This window comes from Pteropus medius, unplaced genomic scaffold, assembly GCF_902729225.1.
Source record: "Pteropus medius unplaced genomic scaffold, Ma_sr-lr_union100, whole genome shotgun sequence".
NCBI classification, from domain to species: Eukaryota; Metazoa; Chordata; class Mammalia; order Chiroptera; family Pteropodidae; genus Pteropus; species Pteropus medius.
The window spans coordinates 42,706,756-42,727,340 of record NW_024344378.1 but is presented as its reverse complement, the minus strand read 5'-3'; the positions used below and the strand labels follow the sequence as shown (position 1 = coordinate 42,727,340).

At 35.2% G+C, this 20,585-nt stretch overlaps 1 protein-coding gene across 2 annotated transcripts in view; it reads left to right on the top strand.

Moving 5' to 3' along the window:
* Positions 1 to 17,288: 17,288 nt before the first annotated feature.
* The window catches only part of DNAJC12 (DnaJ heat shock protein family (Hsp40) member C12), a 31,088-nt gene continuing 27,791 nt past the window's right edge, over positions 17,289 to 20,585 (top strand). The window contains exon 1 of one of the 2 annotated variants that reach the window (XM_039871930.1): positions 17,289 to 17,505. In XM_039871930.1, the coding sequence (XP_039727864.1) occupies positions 17,428 to 17,505 (78 nt within the window). In that variant the 5' untranslated portion in view covers positions 17,289 to 17,427. The remainder of the gene's footprint in view (positions 17,506 to 20,585) is intronic. The other variant, XM_039871931.1, reaches the window with a different exon arrangement.

Sequence of the window (20,585 nt, the reverse complement as noted above, 5' to 3'; positions counted from 1 at the left end):
AATGGAAATAAGATGAAAGTGGTGTGGCAGGCAGAATTCTAAGATGCCCCGTAAGATTCCTGTCCCTACCATCCCCTCTATCTAAGCATAGGCAGGGCCGGTAAATATGAGCCACTCCCTTGATTAGGTTACATTCTATAAGTCTGTTTTAACTGACTGGAGAGATTCTCCAGCTGGCTTTGAAGTAAGCTCCTATGTTGCAAAGGTACTTGTGAGAGGGTCATTTGGCAAAGAACTACAGGGACCTTTATGAGCAGAGTAGATGCCAGCTGATAGCTGGCAAGAAATCTGGGACTTTGGTCCTACAACTGCTGAGATGAACTCTGCCAACAACCAGTGAGCCTGGAAGAGGACCCGAGCCTCAGATGAGATCGAACCCCTAGACTAAACCTTCTTTGCAGCCCATGAGACCCTGAGTGCCAGGTTCATTTAAACTCTGCCAGGGTTCCTGATCAGTGAAAACTGTGCAGTAATGAAGGTATGTTGTTTTGAGCTAAGTTCATGGTTCATGGAAACTTTTGATGCAACATAGAAAAAACTATTACAAATCTCCTATTGTAAGTAAATAAACATTTTTGATATGATTTAAGAAAACGTGTTTTAACTATGTTAGTTAATAATTCACATAGAATCTAAAAGAAATTACATAAAATGTTTATCTATGGGTTTTATTCAGTGTCAAAAACTTGAAAATTTTGGTACTCCAAAAAAACTTTCTAGTTTCTTTTAAAAGAATCAGCCTTCCTAGTACTACTTCAGCTACTCATCTGCATTTTCATTCTAGTTAATGACACACCATGGGGATTAGTGCTGTCATAAATAAAGAGAATTTTTAAAACTTAAATTCATAATAAAAATGATTTTAAGCCTTTCAGTATTTCTTACTGGAGCTCCCTTGGCTTTCCCCAGACCTTCCTCCATGAAGAGTGCATTCTTGGACAATAGTCGAAGGATAAAAGAAGCAGGCTTGTTAAACAAGAATTGCTGCCACTCCCATTGTCCATACTGATTTCAGAATAACCAAGGCCAAAACACTCTATTTATAAATCAGTGATCCACCCTTAACAGAAATATGTTTAAGTTTGGGAAAGGCAGGAAGCTGAGGAAAATTTATGTCATCTTGATTAAACATTAAAGGGACCACTTCCAATTGCCCGTTTGTATGGCATCTTAGAAGTTCTCACACTTGAGACATTGTTATACTGCAGTAATATTCAGGATGGAGGTGGAGAGTGACTTTTCTTTGTAGGAGAAATGCTGTTTTGAAGGGGAAATAGGGAAAGACAACCCGAACCATGCTACAGAAGGGTACGGTTGAGGATTTGGGAATAGAATATCTTAAAATTCTATGCACCTATGCATCTGGAAAATCTTCCAGTATTACAGTTTGAAGACCTGGGCAATAGAATATGGGTTCCTCCTGATGAGTGACTGTATCTTATCATCTTTATTTCCTTTCAGTCCTCCCTCCATTAGCACTGGGCAAGGCAAGTGATAGAAAAGTAGACAATGGCCTTCCAATGGGCACAGGAGACTCTTGTCCGCCAGAAATGGTGTCCCTCTGCCTGGACGGGGCAGGATAACCGGACTCAGATTCTTGCTTCAGAATTCTCCATTATATTTATCTCCCATAGGCCACCTTTTGCCACCTCACTACTTCAAAAAGGCAGATTACCAATGAACCATTTCCCTCTAAGTACTCTAAATTCAATGTAGATTTGTTGAACACCTATCTCTTGCAAAAGTTCTGTGCTTCATTGCAGGAGAGGATGCTAAGATGAGAGGCAATTTCCTGAGTTTCAGAAATTTAAAATTCAGAAGGGGAAATAAGACTCTTGTATAGAAAACCTGGACATAATATCATTTTGTTTTAAACAACATCTATGTTCTTGAAGATCTCACATCAACTCAAACATCACATTTTCCAAGACGAATTTGGATAAAGGACCATGGCGAAAAGATTTTTGTTTAGTAGCTAAAGCAGCAACAATGTTTGCAATTAACTCAGCCTCCCAGCTTTGAAATCATGTGATTCTCTATGAATTTTTTAATTTATGAAATTTGTATTATTTCCATATTTACACATTGAAAAGAACATTTATTAATATTCTTATATCACAGGATTTCTCTATTTTATAATTCTAATTCTCAAACAGTGCTTCTGCACTGTCCAAGGAATAGAAGTACTGTAGGCAGAATTGAATGTGTTTTGAGAGCATTTTATTCTGTCAATTAAACATTAGGACTTGGAGATGTGTCACCTGGTCCTTGGTAGGAGAGCAACACATGAGTATCACAGTGAATTCTCAGGGCCCGCAGTACATGTGGTGTAGAGAGTTTCAGAAAATCTTGAACAAGTCGAGGGAGACTTTGTGGGGGGCAGACATTAATATACTTAAAAAAATAAAGCCAAATAGGATAGGAGGAAGCAGCTCGATTGTAATTGCTCAGTACTGCCCATCAAATTGGAATTTTCACTTTTCCTACTCTCCTGTCAAGCCCTGTGGGCAAAGAAGTGGAGTGGGGAAGGGTTTGTTCTTCCTGCATTCACTCCTTTCAAGATCTAAGGGAGCTGAATATGGAAGACACAAAACTTTAACCAAGTGAGCTGGAAGAGGGTCACTCCGAAAACACACTTAAAAGCAAACCAGGGGGAATGGCGCACTGAACCACATGAGGATTACATCCAGAGGGGCAGATGTCCTCTCAGCTTTAGAGCCTCAAAAACGGGGGTGGAGAGCTGAAGTGGGGGTTGATTCCAGGTCGGCATTAAGACTAGTGTGTGACCTGGGGATTGGGAAGGAACTGAAATCTAAATCTAAATATAGGTTCTTAAATGTTTACTTTCAATAATCCAATAGAAGGCAGTAGCAGTTTCTAGGGCCCTTATTATGCAAAAATGCTAGGTGACATTTTGTAGGAGTCATTTTAAAGACAGAAGAATGAAATCTGGGTGGAACTGGGCAGGCTTTGGTTTCCAACCTTGACTTCTCTCTGGGGAGCTCTTAAAAATCCTAATACTGAGGTCACGCCCTAGACCAGTTACATCGGAATCTCTGGGAGTGAGACCCAGCTCTCAATATTTTTAACCCTGCTCAGCTGAATTCCAGTATTCAGCGAAGCCCCACTAAGGGGCGCTTTTGGAGAGAGCTGGGATGCCCAGCTCTTGCCTTCCAGGCAGTTGCTCGTTGCATTTAAGTTAGCATAATTATAAACCAAACTGTTTGATTTAGTCTACGGTTAGAACTCAAGGATAAATAAAATGTTCGGGTATAACTGATATTTAGAGCATATATTCCACAGGATCTATATAGAAGGTATCATCTTTCTTTAGAGCAAAGTAGTTTTAAATGAACTAAATGATACTTTGAGGCCTGAGAGACTCTAAATTAATCTTTCTGGGCCTCAGGTTTTAAAAAACATTCTATAACCTCTCAGGTTATATGTAGTTTGAACCCTGAAACTGCTTCACTTAAGTAACTGCAGCCAGAGTGATCTTTATTTTTTAGTTGAGGTAAAATGTACATACAGTGAAATGCACAACTATTAACTTACATTTTGATGAGTTTTGCTAAATGAATACACTTGTGTACCCACCAACCCAATCAGGACATCGAACACTTCCATCACCCCAGGAAACATCTTTACGTCCCTTTAAGTCAATCCTTACCCTCTTCCCATAGGTACTTTTCTGAATTCTACCTTCCTAGATCAGTTTTGCCTATTCTTGAACTTCATTGAAATTGAATCAAACCTCATATACTCTCACAGTGATCTTTCGAAAAACACAAATTGGATCATGCTAATCCACAGCAGAAAATCTTTAATGGCTCCCTAATAGTCTTAGATTAAATCTAGGCTCCTTCTCGTGAACAGCAAGGCCCTGCATCTCTTTTAATCCTTCAGCATTGTCTCCCAACTCTACCCGGTGCTCATAATCATGGTGTTCTAGCCACACAGGTCTCCTAGTTCCCTCAGAGACATTCCCTGCTGTCCTAATTCTAAATTAGGTTCTCCTTGGGTTCTTTTCATTCCTGCCACTATCACAACTAGTAATTATATATTTTTATGTGTTCAGTCTACTTTAAAATAGTCCATCTCCTTCACTCTGCCCATGAGGGTAGGGACCGTGTCTGTTTTGTTCACTACTGAATCCCCAGCCCCTAGTCCAGAACTTGAAACCCATTGGGGTAGCCAATAAATATTTGTTAAAATAAATGAATGAAATGGTTTAATTTGACTCAAACCTACTGTGTTGCAAATTGAGAAAAAAGGAATGGAGAAGAAAGGCAAGAAAGATGTGGGCAGGTAAGGATGGGATTCCAGTGGAGAACTGTTCCTCCTTTAAACTTGAGTAGTGAGAGGGAGAATTAAGTATTACATACAACAGTGGAAGGAACACTTGTGAAGAAGTCATATCACCTGGCTCCGTGACTTCTTGACTCCAGTTTCCTCACTTATAAATTGCAGGAGTTGGACTATAAGATTTTATCAGTACTGCCTCACCCCCATGCACCATTTGGAAATATATGGGGTATTTTCCAGAGTCACAATAATTGGAGACCACTGTTGGCATTTATTAGTTCAGAGCACCACAAATGTTAAAAGTCCTTCAACATATGAGACCAGAGCTCCCACTTTGTGATGTAAGGACAGCGAGAGGGTGGCCATCTGCAAACCAGAAAGAAGTCCCTCACCAGAGAACCAAACTGGTAGGCACCCTGGTCTTAGACTTCCCGACCTCCAGAATTGCAGAAAAAAAAAAAATTCCTATTGTTTAAGCCACCTGGTATACGGTATTTTGTTATGGGAGCTTGAGCAGACTAATACAGAAACTAAGGCTCAAAGAAGACAAACATTGAAATTACACAGAGAACCTTCCTGTGTAATTTTACCTTCCTGTGGCAAGGTTGATATTTTCAGTGTTGTGTTTCCTAGCCTACTGTTTTACTCACCTGTACTGACTCTTCAGGTATAGTAATCAAGGAAACTATTTGCTAAGTGTAGTCTCATCATCACAATTCTAAGGTCCTTGCCTTCTCTAAAATGCTATGTTGTTGGAAAAATATGATGGAAACAACATAAATGTCCATCAACTGACAACTGAATTAAAAAATATATAACCGCACTGTTAAGTATTATTTGGCCATAAAAAGGAATGGAGTGTCAATACATGCTACGACATGGATGAATCTTAAAACATTATGCTAAGTGAAAGAAGCCAGTCAAAAGAAAACACATATATGATTTCATTTATATGCAATGTCCAGAAAAGGCAAATCTATAGAGACAGAAAGTAGATTAGTGATTTCTTAAGACTGAGGGAAATGGAGGGATAGGGGAGTGATATCTAAAGAATATGGGCGTCTTTTTGAGACGATGCAAATGTTCTAAAATTGTGATGATGGTTGCACATCTGTGCAACTGTCGTGATATTTGTGAATATACTAAAAGCCATTCAATTGTATACTTTAAGTGGGTGAATTATATATCAATGAAGTTATTTTTAAATGTGAAAAGATGTTCAGCTTCATTCATAATTAGAGAAATGAAAATCAAAACAACAGTGAGCAACTGTTTTTCACCCATCAGACTGGCAAACATACTCAGGTCTATAATATCATGGGCTAGAGTGTGGGAAAGTTGGTGCTCTTGTACATTGTTGGTGAGAATATAAATTGAGGCAACCTTCTTGGAGTGAAGTTTGATAAGATCTTCCTTGATTCAATGTACATACACCTTTGATTTACTCATTCTACTTCCAGGAATTTATTCTACCATACATTCATTGAGCATGAAAACAATTTTTACATTGATTATAATAACAAAAATTAAAACAACCAAAAAGTCCATTGGTAGAGAATTGAGTAAAATAAATCATAAATCTATACAAATTACAAATACCATGCAGCTGTTAAAAGAATGAAGGTGCAGAACAGTATATAAACAAGCTACTATTTCATGCAAATTGGAAAGAAAATAATAATTATATGTATGTATGTATTTGCATAAACAAGGATGCACAGTAAACTAATACAATATAAGGTTATCTGGTTGAGAGAACAAGATAGATGATAGATAGAAGTGGATGTGAGACTTTTTACTGAATACCTCTTTATACTGTTTTATTTTTGAGACATGTGAATACTAACTTAAAAATAGTTAAATTAAAAAAAATAAGAACATAACTGAAATAAAATTAAAATGTCTACAAAAAGTAAAATACAACTTGTACAAGACACATTAAGTGAAAAAATAAGTTGCAGAATAATGTGTACAAAAAAAAGAATAGTATGTACAGCACTCTTTCATTTATTTATTCGATTAACAAACACTTTTGAGTCTCTAATTTAGGTTCTAGATACTAGAGATATGGAAGTTAACCAGGCAGCCAAGTCTCTTGTTATCATGGAGATTATATTTTAGTTGTGAGTAGGTAGGTAAGTGCACAGATGAACAAGGTAATTTCAAACATGGTGAGGGAGAGTGATTTAGATTGGAAAATAGTTGTTTGATGGGTGTCACAAAAGGCCTCTCTTAGGAAGTGACATCTAAGCTGACACCTGAATGAGGAGGACTTGGGAGAAGAGTGGTCTAGGAAGATAACTAGTGAGTGCAAAGGTCCTGAGACCAGAACGAGACGGCAAGTGTGAAGATCTGGACTATGGTCTATACAGCATGCAGAAAGTGGTAGGAGATGAAGTCAGAGTGGCAGTCATGGGACAAATTATGGGTTTAAATGAAAGAACAATATATACATTTATATATAGATTGAAAATATCTGGAAGGACACAAAATTATTAATGTTATCGAGTGGCTATTTTGTGGGCTGGAATTAGGGATGACAGTCAATAGGACTCTTTAATTTCCTGTTTTCCAGTAGGATTTAGACTTTTAAAAGTATTTAAAAATGCATAAAATAAGAAATATGCTTCAAAAACTTTTTTTTTTTTTAATGTACGGAATGTGGAATAGTAATCTGGGAAAGAATACTGTACCTAGAAGTTCCATGATTCCTTTGGTTCTAGTCCCTCTAGTGGTGATCATGAGGTAGTACTGGTGACTGTGTTCAAGCACAAGCATCCTAGTGTTAAAATATCTTTAATGGAACTCTGAAACACTTAGAAGTTTGAATTCTTGAAATGCTGTAATCCTTGGCAAATGGTGGGTGGTAAATACCCCCAAATTGCTACAGTGATTGTTACAGTCACTTACTGTATTTCATGAAGCAGGGCTAGCAAAGTCTTTAGATTTTAAAATTAAAACATGAGAAAACTCTCCAGTTTGATTGTCTTGGAAGTATATAACTTAAATATTCAGGCCCTGGTCACCACCTCTTCTAAGCTTTTGCTCAGTCCTATACTATCCTGTCTTCTCTCCACCTGGACAAGCTATGTCTTCCTACCCTTTTGGTCAGCTCGCCCCTTGTACATAACTTCCCCAACGACTCACTTTGCCCTTCCTAAACTCATTTCTTAGCCCTTCCTTACCAAGCTAAAAACAGCTGATATTGAGGGTGCTGTCACTGGGTACCAGATACCATGTTAATTCATGTCACCTTGTTCAATCCTCAAATCAACCCTGTGAGGCTCTTGTCATCCCCTTTGGAGAAGGGCAACCTGAGGTCTAGGGCCATAAAATAGATCATGTAAATGGTAGCTTGGAATTGTCTGACTCAATACCATACGCATTTAACTAGTAATCTGTACTTGAATATATTACTTTTTCATTTGGATAGATATTGAGTATATACTTCAATCAGTGTAGATCATGGGTCATAAACTAAGATGTGTATAGACACCAGGATGTGAGTGCAGAGAACTTGAGATAATGGTCTTTATTTGTCAAAGGACTATGTCCTCTTGTTTTTTTTGAAATATGGGGCATTCTTGTTTTGACCAGATAATTTGATGTAGCATTGTTATGCATTTTCTTCAGGATGGGCTTTGGAGTCACATATAGCAAGGTTCGAATCCTAATTTTACCACTGGCACATAGTAGGAGCTCAATAATGGTAGTTATACTTCCAGTTGTTACTACTGTTTTTTAAATTCATAACCTTTTTTAGAGTTTTTGGTTCACAGCAAAATTGAGCATAAAATACATAGTTCCCATATACCCCCAGTCCTCACATGCACAACACTGCCCACTATTGACATCCTCAACACTACCATTAGCGGATTACTAGCATTTGTCACATTTGATTAAAACTTCAAAGCAATGTTTCAACAGCCTCTAAAGAATCATTTACAAATTCTATTCTGTGTATGATTTAACAGAAAAGCTCTTCTAAAACACATCCTGTTCTTGTCTCAGAATGCTGTTTTGCTCTGGTAGTCAAGGAGGGATTTTATTCGGCTTTTTTACAAATGGAGGGACTGAAACACAAGAGGCTAAGGTCTTGGCAGATTGTTGTCTTTTCACCAGATCTTAAGCTGGAACAGCGCAGTAGATTCTGAGGAATGGACGTTGAGGCTTAGAAGCTAAGTCAGAATCCAGGACTTTTTATCAGAGCGCACATATGGTGTCCATGATCCCTGCCTGAGCCGGGAGTGGGAGCCTGTTGTGAGAAATCTGGACAAATGGTTGCAGGCAGTTTCTGGAACTTGGGCCTAGCTCTCCGGAAGCTAGGGTTCCGAAGAAACGCAGGGAAGAGGTGAAGGTTTTGTTTTGCACGAGAGAAATATGGCAAGAGACTGGAAAGAAAAGCAGGCGCAGGTCACACCTCAGCATGACTCTAGGGGGTGGGCCGCCTAGTTTCTGTCTTCGCTCGGAGCTTGTAGGGTTTGCAGTCTCTCCTACGTTCCAGCGTTTCTCTTTTTACGTTCGAGCTGAGTTTTACTTGTTTCTTTCTCCCCTATTAAAGATAAAACAATAACATAATAATACAAAAGGACACTTTGCAGGCCGGAAGTGACGGGAACGTCTCCCGTAGCCGCGTTCACGCGGTTTCCGGATGTCTCCTGGGAGCTGTAGTCCTGGCCAGGGCGGACTCTTCCGGTTGGGAGTGGACTGAGCGGTATTTCTGGTCTGGTTAGTCCTGAGATTGGGTGTTTGACATGCTGCTCCCGAAGTACAGAGAGCTTTAACTCTGCTAAAAATTTCACTTGATTTCTACTCTGTTTCGTACGTTTTTAAAAGATTTTTTTCCAGCGGGCATATGTAAATAAAGCAAATGACATTTGCTCTTTTAAAATACTAAAAACTGTACAGAAGAAAACAAAAGAGGTGGGAAGACCGCACTGATTCATACAAACAGTTCTCAAAGCTATAAGCTGAAACTAAAAGCCTTTTGTTTATACCTGCCCAGCTCCTGCCTTTAAAAAGAAAACACTTTTTAAAGGAAAAAATGTAGGTGCAAATGTACACTTTCTTAAAAAGTACACAAGAGAGAATGCTATAAAACCTTTCCTCAACCTTTTTCTTTTTTTAAATTTATTTTTTATTAAGTTTATTGGTAACATTGGTTAATACAATTATATAATTTTCAAGTGTACATTAATCTATACATTCTATTGTGTATTTACCACCCAAATTCCAGTTTCCTTCAGCTACCATACACTTGATCCCCTTTACCCACTTCACCCTCCTCCTACTCCCCACCACCCATATTTGACCCCTCTCCCCCTTAATTGTCTACCTACCCCCTCCTCACTCACTCCCTATGCTCTGGTAACCACTAGTCTATAGTCCCTGTCCATGAGTCTTTGACCTGTTCATTTGTTGCTTTTAAGTTTATAGCCCACATATAAGTGATAGCATGTGATTTTCACCTTTTTTTGTCTGGCTTATTTCGCTTAGCATTATCTTGAGGTCCATCCATGTTGTTGCAAATGGCAGTATTGCATCTCTTCTTATGGCTGAGTAATATTCCATTGTATATATGTAGCACAGCTTCTTTAGCCAATCGTAGGACACTTCCATTGCTTCCATGTCCTGGCCACTGTGAATAATGCTGCTATGAACATCGGTGTGCAAACCCATATCTTTTTGGATATGGGTTTTCAAGTCTTTGGGGTAAATACCCAGTAGAGGGATTGCTGGATCATGTGCTAGATCAATTCTTAGTTTTTTGAGGAACCTCCATATTATTTTCCATAGTGGCTGTACCAATTTGCAGTCCCACCAGCCGTGTATGAGGGGGTCCTTTTTCTCTCTATCCTCTCCAACATTTGTTATTACTTGTCCTGTTGATTACAGTTTTTTTAAACAGGTGTGAGATGGTATCTTATTGTGGTTTTGATTTGCATTTCCCTAATAACTAGTGATGTTGATCATCTTTTCAAATATTTGTTGGCCATTTGTATGTCCTCTAGGGAGAAGTGTATGTTCAGGTCCTCTGCCCATTTTTTAATTGGATCATTTGTTTTTTTGTTGTTATTGAGTTGTATGAGTTCTTTGTATATTTTGGATATTAGGCCCTTATTGGAGGCGTTGCTTGCAAATATATTTTCCCATTTGGATGGTTGTCTCTTTACCTTGTTGACAATTTCTTTTGCTGAGCAGAATCTTTTTTCTTTTGATAATCCATTTCAGAGATTTTTTTCATACTTGCACAAAAAAGAGCTATCTTACTCTTTTTAATGGCTATGTAGTAGTTCATTACACAAATACCATAATTTATCCATCCACTGCTCTTCTCCACTCCATTGAGGGACATTTTGGTTGTTTCCAATTTTTTTCTGTTATAAAGAATATTGCAGCAATTGCGTTGATGTACATCCACAGGTCAAAGTCAGACAAAACGGCCCAGGCAATGAGATACTTTATAAAAGTTGATAAACTACCAAATTGCCAAATTGTACCAATTTACACTCTTATCCAACAATGTATGAAAGTGCTTACTTTGTCACTTCTGCTCTAGCAGTGGATATTATAAGACTTTAAAAATTTTGCTTCTCTAATAGGTGAACAAGTTATCTTCCTTTGATCAGCAGCTTCATAATTATGAGTGAGGTCGTGCTCCTAGTGATATGTTTATTGGCCATTAATATTTCTGAAAGTAGTCATATTCTTGGCTCGGTTTTCTTTTGTGTTGTTAATTTTTTTCTTACTGATCTATCTATACTTTTTGTAAATTTGGGAGGTTAGCCTTTTGTCTCATGGAATCGTGAAATTTTTTTACTTGTACCTTATTTAACTTATGATTTTGCTTTTGTATTTTTTGACTACACAAATGTGCTAAATTCTTATGTAGTCATGTTTATTAATTTTGTAATGGCTTCTGAGTTATTTGATTATCCATAATTTATTTTGGTATAAGGAGGAATGGCTCTAGCTTTATCATTTATCATTTTTTCAAAATATTAGCCAGTGGTCCCAACATGATTTTTGTTACTTTTATAATTAAGGAGAAAAAAACAGTGAATATTAAAAATACACCCTACCATGAGATTCTCCAGAAATTTCAAAGGTTAATTTAGGGGAAAAGAATAGAAATAAATAAGTGGCATTCCAACTTTTCTCAAGCCATTCACTCATCTTGTTTTACTGCTTTTTCTGAACAATACCCAAAAGATTGCTAATATTTATTAAAATAAGTAATGAAAACTTTTCTAATCAATATGCCACTTAAAAAGAGAAAAAAATTATGAAAATGATTTTAAAACCTAAGAATTACTGAAGTATAATTCCCAAATTTCCCAAAATTATCCTTTAGAAAAAAAAAGTAGATGCCTTAAACTTGTACCCTCACAAAGTTTCTCATATAGTGGAATATCAGCACTATTCCTAAATTAATACTTTTTTTTATAATATAAGATTTTAAATATGTATATTTGGGTAAATTTAAAAAGTGAATATTATAAGGGGTTATTTTTTCAGTTTATATACAACTAAATAATAAAAGTTAAGTATTGTATATAGGTATTTTATTATAGTGTAATACATACATTATATTTATATGTAATATATATGACCCCAATTTTTTTTTTATATTGTCTCATTAGTGAAATTTAGAATTGGCTTTTATTCAGGCCTGTTTTTGCCATCTTGCTATTGTATGATCAAAGCTTCAGTGTAGATACAGTAGTGCAAAACTTTGTACTTAGAAGTTCTGAAATACAAACATTATTTAGAAAAAGGGTAAAAAATACAAGAAGAAATAGCTAAAATGTTTCACAGTATTTGCCTCTGGGCAGAAGGAGATGTGAGGAAAGTCTTCCACGTTTTTCTTATAAACCTTGGAATACTATGTCTCTACAAAAAACAAACCCAAAACTCATGAGAATGTATAACATTGATATAAATAAAAATTAATTTGAAAAAGGAATGTAAAATTTGTGTTAGTGTTGATAATAAGAAAAACATGAAGACTGTCTGGTTGGGCATTTCTTTCGAAATTCTCTTTTTTTTCTAATTATAAAATGGAAATGTAAGTATTTCATCAAGGGCCTGATCAAACTAAACTTTTTTATTTTAGGGATGTACTCTCATAATTGAGCCAGTGAGCATTATTATTAAAAAACAACAAAAACTCAGAGGCTTAAAACAAGCTGAGAAGGAGCTTTTTACTGATTTCTGACAGTGAAAATAGATGAAGAGATATCAAAATGAGGAAAATAACCAGTAATGGTGTACAAACCTGTAACATTACAATATAAAGGATACCATCAACTGGGTGCCTATTGAAATACTTTAAGGATCAGAAGTATATTTGGCATATCCTAGAATACCAGTGTTGAAATATATATATAGTTTGTGTGTGTACAGTAAATCCTATAGTATTTTCAGGCAAGCTCAAATGCAATGTTTTCAAACTGCCTTCTTATTTCATTCTGCTATATGAGCTCTTTCTTTTTAATTTTTACCCTTGCCCCAAAGGGTATTGTGAGTTGAGGGGCAAGAAGGAAGGAGGAGGAAACATTTAGAATCAAGGTGTCAGAAACATAGACCACAGTTTGGTAAATAATATAATATACTATGATACGGGTGTAGTCTATTCTCTAGAATTGCCTGATCTTAAGGTTATTGAGGAAAAGTATGAAAACCTTTAGTTGATTTTATTTTGTCACATACATTATACTCACACGGAATAATAATTTTGGTAAAATTCAATTGTAAAATGTAAAGGGAGCAAAAGATGTTATCATAGAATTCTTTAAAAGAAAAAAGAGCAAAAACTACAGGTACTTGGGCCAACTAATATCCAATAAGCTTTCAGTAAATCCCTACTGACTTACATACGTTCATTTTCTTTTCTAAAAAATGTGCCAACACGAATGAAAGAACCTAAGAACAAGAATATTCAGTATAGTATTGTTTGTAAGCACTGAAGATTGGAAATGTCCGTTAAAAGGACTCATATATATTTTATATATATATGATATACAAATATCTCCCACTTTTCGAAAAATTGTCTTAACGACACTTCACTCTTACGACAGTTTTTGCTAACCGAAATAAATCCAAAGAGGGTTTTCGCTTTTATGATAAAAGGTGAAAAGCAAAAACAGCATTTAGTGTTTGTTTTGAAGGAAGCCAATATAGAGACAGCACATACCCTAAGCACTGAGAATGGCATTGCTTTTACTATAACTTCATGTTATTTTAGGTTTTATATGTTATTTGTTATGATTTGGTAGGTTATTCTGAGGGGTTGGGAACACCCCCAGTTTTTTCCATATAAATTAATGATAATTGCTTCTTCGTTTAATGTCATTTTCACTTATGAAATGTCATAGGAACGCTCTACTTTTGGATAGCAGGGAAAACCTGTACAGATATATATGTGTGTGTGTAAATGCAGAGACTGAATCTGCAAACATAAGACACTGTTACCAGTGGTTTCCTCTAGGGAAGATAGTTGGTGGCCGGAAGACCAAGAGTGGATGGACACTTACCTTTCATGCCTGCCCTTTTGTACCCTTAAAATTTTTTACTGTGTGTATGCATCGTCTGTTCAAAAGATAAAATAAAATAAACAAAACTTAAAATAAAAGTAGGCCTAACTCTCAAATTGATGGTTTAACCGTATTTGTCACTGTTTTCCAGCTTTTCTTTCCTCCAAAAGCACACAGCCACCAGATTAATCTTAAAGCTCCATTTTTAACATGTTATAGACTCAAGAAGCTACAGCCAATCCCTGAGGTCTTCGCTCTTCCTTAGTTAGCCTTTTCCTGATCGGCCAGGCTCTCTCTCCACGTGCTGGCCCAGGTCCCATCTTCAATACTAAGTTGAAAGGCTTTTCTCTTCAACACACTTGATATAAGGTTGTTTTTCTCACCTATGCCTGAACTTGCTATGGGCATTTTCATCTCAATGACAGCTTATGCATTTTACCCCTTCCACTTTCCATTTTGTGAAAGCTTCTATGAATTCCTGTTAGATTTTCCCTCAAAACCACACAATTTAGCATTCGATTATGTAATGTGCTAATGTTTCATACGAATTAATCTTATATTCTCAACCAAATTAATTTGTTTATATGGAAGGTGTGGTGATTAAAGCATATTCCTATTCAAGGAATAAGGGGCAGAGTTCGGCTTTGTTCCATTGTACCATGATTTCTATAAGCAAGGGGTCATTCAGAAGAAGATACAACAACTGGACCTACCAATGAGACTGGACAGGGGCCAAGACACTTGTGAGAGGAGGAGCTCTGTGATGGCAGGATTCATTTCATTTAGTCAGTAAATTATGTGAGGTTTGACATTTTGTAGTTTTTACTTTCTTTTTTTTTATTACAAGAATAACGTATGTTCTTCTTAGCAAATGTAGACAAGTAAAAGGAATAAAATATAAATTACCTGTGACCTCATTATCTAGTGACAACTGGTCTATTTTGGTCTATTTTGGTATATATATATATATATTTTATAAATATGCATACAATGTATGTATATGTACAATATATATTCATAAAACTGGGATCATACCATACCGACTTTTAAAATTTAAATTTTATATTTTTTACTGTTTAAATTGAGATAAATTTGATATAACTTAGACTCAGTAACGTGCATAGTCTCAGTGCTCAGTGAATTTTTACATAGTACGTACCGTTTTTTTAACTTTTCCCAGGTGTTAAATATGTTTCTACATCATTTTAAATGACTACATGGTATACTACTGTATGCAGACCGTTATCTATGTGATTGTTGGACTTTTAACTTCTCTAAAAATTTTTTATTATTATAACCATGTTTTTGGTGAAGATAGATATCATTATTGCTATATCTTTCTACACATTCTTGATTATAATCTTTGGATAAGTTCCTAGGTATGGGATTGCTTAGACAAAGATCATGTAAAATTCTGACTTCTGATATGCAGATTTCCATTTCAGAAAGGATATTACCAGTTTCTTCTGTAGCCAGTAGATGTTGAGTTAAAGTTTTACTAACTTTAAAACGCAGAATGTGAGAACATTGTGGTTCAGGAAAAAGAGACTTCGAGTTGTATTTAATAAAACATGAGCAAGTGTTTACAAAACTTCATTTCATAGTCATCTTTTCTAGTTCTTCAAAACAACATTAAAGCATTTTCCTTACTGTTCTCATGATGGAGAGTAACAGAACAATATTTTTATTTTGGTAAGGGTTGTCTGGTGTTTGAGAGACTTCACATCACTTTTCATTTTAATTGTGGTAAGATATATATCACATAAATTTTACCATTTTAACTATTTTAAGTGTACGGTTCAGTGGCATTAGGCACATTCGCATTGTTGTGCAACCATCACCACAGAATTTTTTTCATTTTCCCAAATTGAAACTTCATACCCATTAAACAATAATTTTCCATTCGTCCCTCCCCTGCTGTCCCTAGAAACTTCCATTTTTCTTTCTGTCTCTAAATTTGACTCCCCTAGGTATCTCATATAAGTAGAACCATACAGAATTTGCCCTTTTGCGTGTCTTCAAGGTTCATCCATGTTGTAGCCTGTGTCAGAATTTCCTTCCTTCTTAAGGTTGAATAATATTCCATTGTATGTATAAACCACATTTTGTATCTATTCCTCTGTCAGTGGATGCTTGGATTGCTTCTACCTTTTGGCTATTGTGAGTAATGATGCTGCGAACATGCGTGTACAAATACCTGTTCAAGTCCCTGCTTTCGGTTCCTTTGGGTATATACCCAGAAATGGAATTGCTGCATCATATAGTAATTCTATGTTTAATTTTTTGAGAAATAATTATCCTGTTTCACATAGCCGGAACTTCACATCATTTTAAGGCCATTTGTCAGTTATTCTGGTCAGGATTTTGTGATACCCAAGTAGGCCTCCAAATATCTCAAGGGATGTGAAATTTCTAAAATAAAATTAATTTCTTTATTTAAAAATTTCATACAGAACTTTTAGCAAGAGAGGATATATAATGAAAGATTAATAAAAATGGTGCTTTAATACTTTATTCTCTTCAGAAATAAACCTTAAAAAAGATGTCTATAGATGAGCTCAATGAAAATGTATTTTTTTCCAAGGTAATAATTTATGGGGGGCATTTAAAGGGTTAAGGCTGTTGTATAAGGTGTTGTATAACTGACCACTCACCTTCTCTAAATCTTAGACCTGACCTGAATTTTCTTGGGCCACAGTGAGCTGAAACACAGACTCACTCTCAGCAACCCCTCTAGGTCAGATACACTCCTGAATCTGGAGAGAGCCAGTCCAGGAGAATGGCACGCTGAATTCACCCCTATCATCAGACAGTTATCCTTCTCACTATCCTATTTTGTTTCCTTTATAACACAAATCACTATTTTAAAATGATCTTGTTTGCATATTTCTCGTCTGCCTCCCTCCATCAGAAAGTAAGCTCCTTAAGAACTGAGATTTGTTTACCACACCTTTTCCTATAGTTGTGCTGGGCACAAAATAGGCCCTCAATAAATATTTGTCGAATGAATAAATTATCAAATGAATGAATATTTGCTCTTAGTTTATTTCTTCTACTCAAACTATTTAAAAAATTCTGAAATATTCTAGACACTTAGAAAAACGCCCACTGCTTGTATCTAACAAATCCTAAAATTTCAATATATTGGTCCACATTTTCTTCTATCGTTTGAAAAAAAAGGAAAAAGATAAAATATATATATATATTTTTTTTAAAAAAAAATATATATATATAGGAAATGGAGAGATAGCTAACTTTGGGAGTATGTAAAAACAGACAGTCTTTGCTTACCTGTGAGATGAATGATTCATCTCCGTCACTTACCTAAACTCAAACTACAAGTCCCAGGCAGCACTGCAACAGTTAGGTACATGGCTCTTCTTTTCTCTTCTGTAAACAGCCAATGAAAGGTAGAGTATACAAAGGTCTATGATGACATCTGTGTTTTGACTGGCCAGCCTTAAATCCAGTTAACGCTGTTTTGAATGTGCTGCTGTAAACCAGATTTAAAAGGGCTTTCCCTGTTAATTTGCAGCTCATTGTGCCTCTTGTTTCAGGGGGAAGAAGAGCTGATTTAGTGATCTAAATGGACGCAATACTGAATTACAGATTGGAGGATACGGAAGATTACTACATGTTACTGGGATGTGATGAACTGGCTTCGGTAAGACAGTAGATAATGCTGTTTTTTCATAACGGTATTTCAAGTTTTATTAAAGGTTTTAACTTTACACTTTTAGTCACATTGCCTAAAAACTTTAATCTTGTACTATTTTAAAGCACTTTTGGTTCAGAGAAAGTAAAGGTTTTAAATGTGTGTTGAGTCTTAACTTGAATAGTGTCCTTTTGCAATTTTATGGACGCTACTGATTGAATACGTGTATTCTGGCACATGACCATAGACTGTATTTCAAGTATACTTAAAATACATATTTGAAATTTTGTTGTAATTGCTGTTGGCTGTGTTTCAGTAGTATACGTAAGCTATATCTTTACTATGGTAATTTACACTCTAATTGAGATGAAATGTAATTTTCTAGTAATTAGTCATTTTTAAATGTTTTATTAAAATATGTGCTTTTATGTTTATATAAACGAAGAAACATCCTTTATGTTAATATTTCAAATTATGTGAGAGAAATTACTTCTTAAAAGAGTGGCTTCTGACATAAAGCATGTGAAAGGTCTGTAGTGTTCACTTGATTTAAAATGGAATAATGTTTTTAAAGGTCCCCATAGACAATTGTAAGGGTTGTAAAGTTTCTAGATTATGAAAAACTTACTTAGAGTTCTACCTCCCAAAGGTAACACTATTAATGTTTGGTATATTAATCTCCAGTCTTTTTCCTATACCTGTTTTTCGAAGACAAAAAAGGATATTATATATTTGTGGATTCTTGCTTTTTACCTACTAACATTATAACAAGAATTTTTTTATGTGATTAAACACTCTTAATACATATTTTAATGATTACATCATATTTCATTTTATTGTTTCACTACAGTTGATTATTCTCTTGTTAAATATTTCATTTATTTACCAGTTTTTCAATATTTTAAATACTGTTGAGATGACTATGAAGTATATTTCAATTATATTATTAAATATATTCATATTATTTTATATTTTATAAATGTATATTTAAAATATCTATTTTATTACTAAAATATAGCTATTAATATTAAAATTTTTTAAAGCAAAATATTTTTTCTATTTATTTATTTTTTTACATGGCTGGAATTTAGCAATAAAATGTACTTTGGAGAATAGAATGTGATTTTGGACACAAAGGATTAAAATCTCTATCTTCATCACTTTGAGGAAGTTAATTCAGGTACCTTGTAGTTAAAAACACACACAGACACACACACACACACACAGACACACACACACACACACACACACACCAGGTTATAATGCTCTTTTAGGTACATAGTTGTCCTGTAAGATAATATGTTACTTTTGTTTACTTTGGTGGTGATTTTGCTTATAACAATGGAGAAAGCTTATTACCATTTTTACTATAAGTGTTGTTCATACTTTAGATTATACTATTGCCAAAAATTTTTGAAGGAACTATTTAAAATCAAAGGAACATAATTTAACTTGATAAACTTCATAATTTGAATTAAAAAATATTATCATGCTAAGTTATAAGGTAAGCATTATATCCCCATATTAAATCTCTTGACTGTTTAGTCATTCTCTCATAGTTCTGTTATTGTCTTTTCAGCCTACAAAAGAGAAGGATTAATTTTGAGTAGACTTTAAAAAAAATGATCCCATTGTTTATTTATAATGTTTATAACAGTTTCATTTCATGTTTACCAGATACAGTCATACTTCTCCGTATGTACTGTGGCATATATTAAAAGGCGAATAAAAGCATTATCTTGACATTCCTCCTCTGGATGTATTTTACTGATTCTGTCACTGGCACAGCACATGTAGATAACTGTTTACGAAAAATGAAATGACCTGTCACAATTTTGTTAATTCTCTTTATATGTATCCTTCCTGTTTAAAAATATTTTATTCCATTTTTGAGTATTTAGTGTGACATTTCTTTACTTGATTTTTATTGAATGGATTTCCTTTACTTCAAATGTTCTTTGATTTGATGCTCTAAAAAATTGAATAGAAATGTTCATATTCCAAAACCATTTGGCAGTTATAACTTCAAAGCAACCTGATATCTTGATCCCGCTTGTAACAATTGAGTTGAGACACACGTATCATTCTTTTGCTTTAGTATATAGTTCTTAAAATTTTGAAGGTTATGTTAGAAATTAATTAAATGACACATATAAACTAAAGGAGGATTTGCATGCTGTTGAGTAGAAAACAATATACCTCCTCATTTCAGAAACATTTACTGAAGCTTGATTCCAAGTCAATCAGCTCTTTCTCCCTATATTAGATTTTACATGAAAGACACATGCTATAACGTTTTCTAAAGTCCTTACTGATGCAGACATCATACTCTGGTGGTATAAGGCATCCTCTCTGGTGTGGATCTTACTTGATTTTTAAATATTCAGTCACCATTTCAATAGTAATGATAAGAGGACTTTCTGATTTCAAGATTTCATGGACTCGACTATTGACCCTAAACTTGATAAAGGAAAACCCTTTTTTTTTTCCCCTGCTGGTTCTTTTTCTTATTGACTTCAAACCACCTGGGTTTAAATTTTACCATTTGCTAGCTTTATGACCTTGGGAAAATTATTTAGCTTCCCTATGCCTTGGTTGCTCAAGTGCAGAAACTTGAGAGTGAGAGAGAGAGTACCTCCTTCAATCTAGGTGTCCGGCTTGTCTCACCCTGGTGCTGGCCCTGACATAGTAAATATTTTAGACTTTGCAGGACTTACAGTCTCTGTCACAACTACTCAGCTATTACATTGCTGGAAAGTAGTCATAGAAATATGTAAATGAATGACCATCACTGTCTTCCAATAAAACTTTATTTAAATAAAACAGGTGGTGGGGCCAGATTTAGCCTGTGGGCCAGAGTTAGTCGACACTTTATTTAAAGCATAGGTCTCATTCTAATTTCATCAATTTTCCCATGAATGTCCTTTTTCTCTTCCAAGATCTAAGCTGGGATCCTTAGTTATCCTGTTTCCTTGGTTACCTCCAAAATGACAATTTCTTATACCTTCTTTGTCTTTCATGACCTGGACACTTTGAAGAGAAATGTTCAGTTATTCTGTAGAATGTCCTTTAATTTTGGTTTGTCTGAT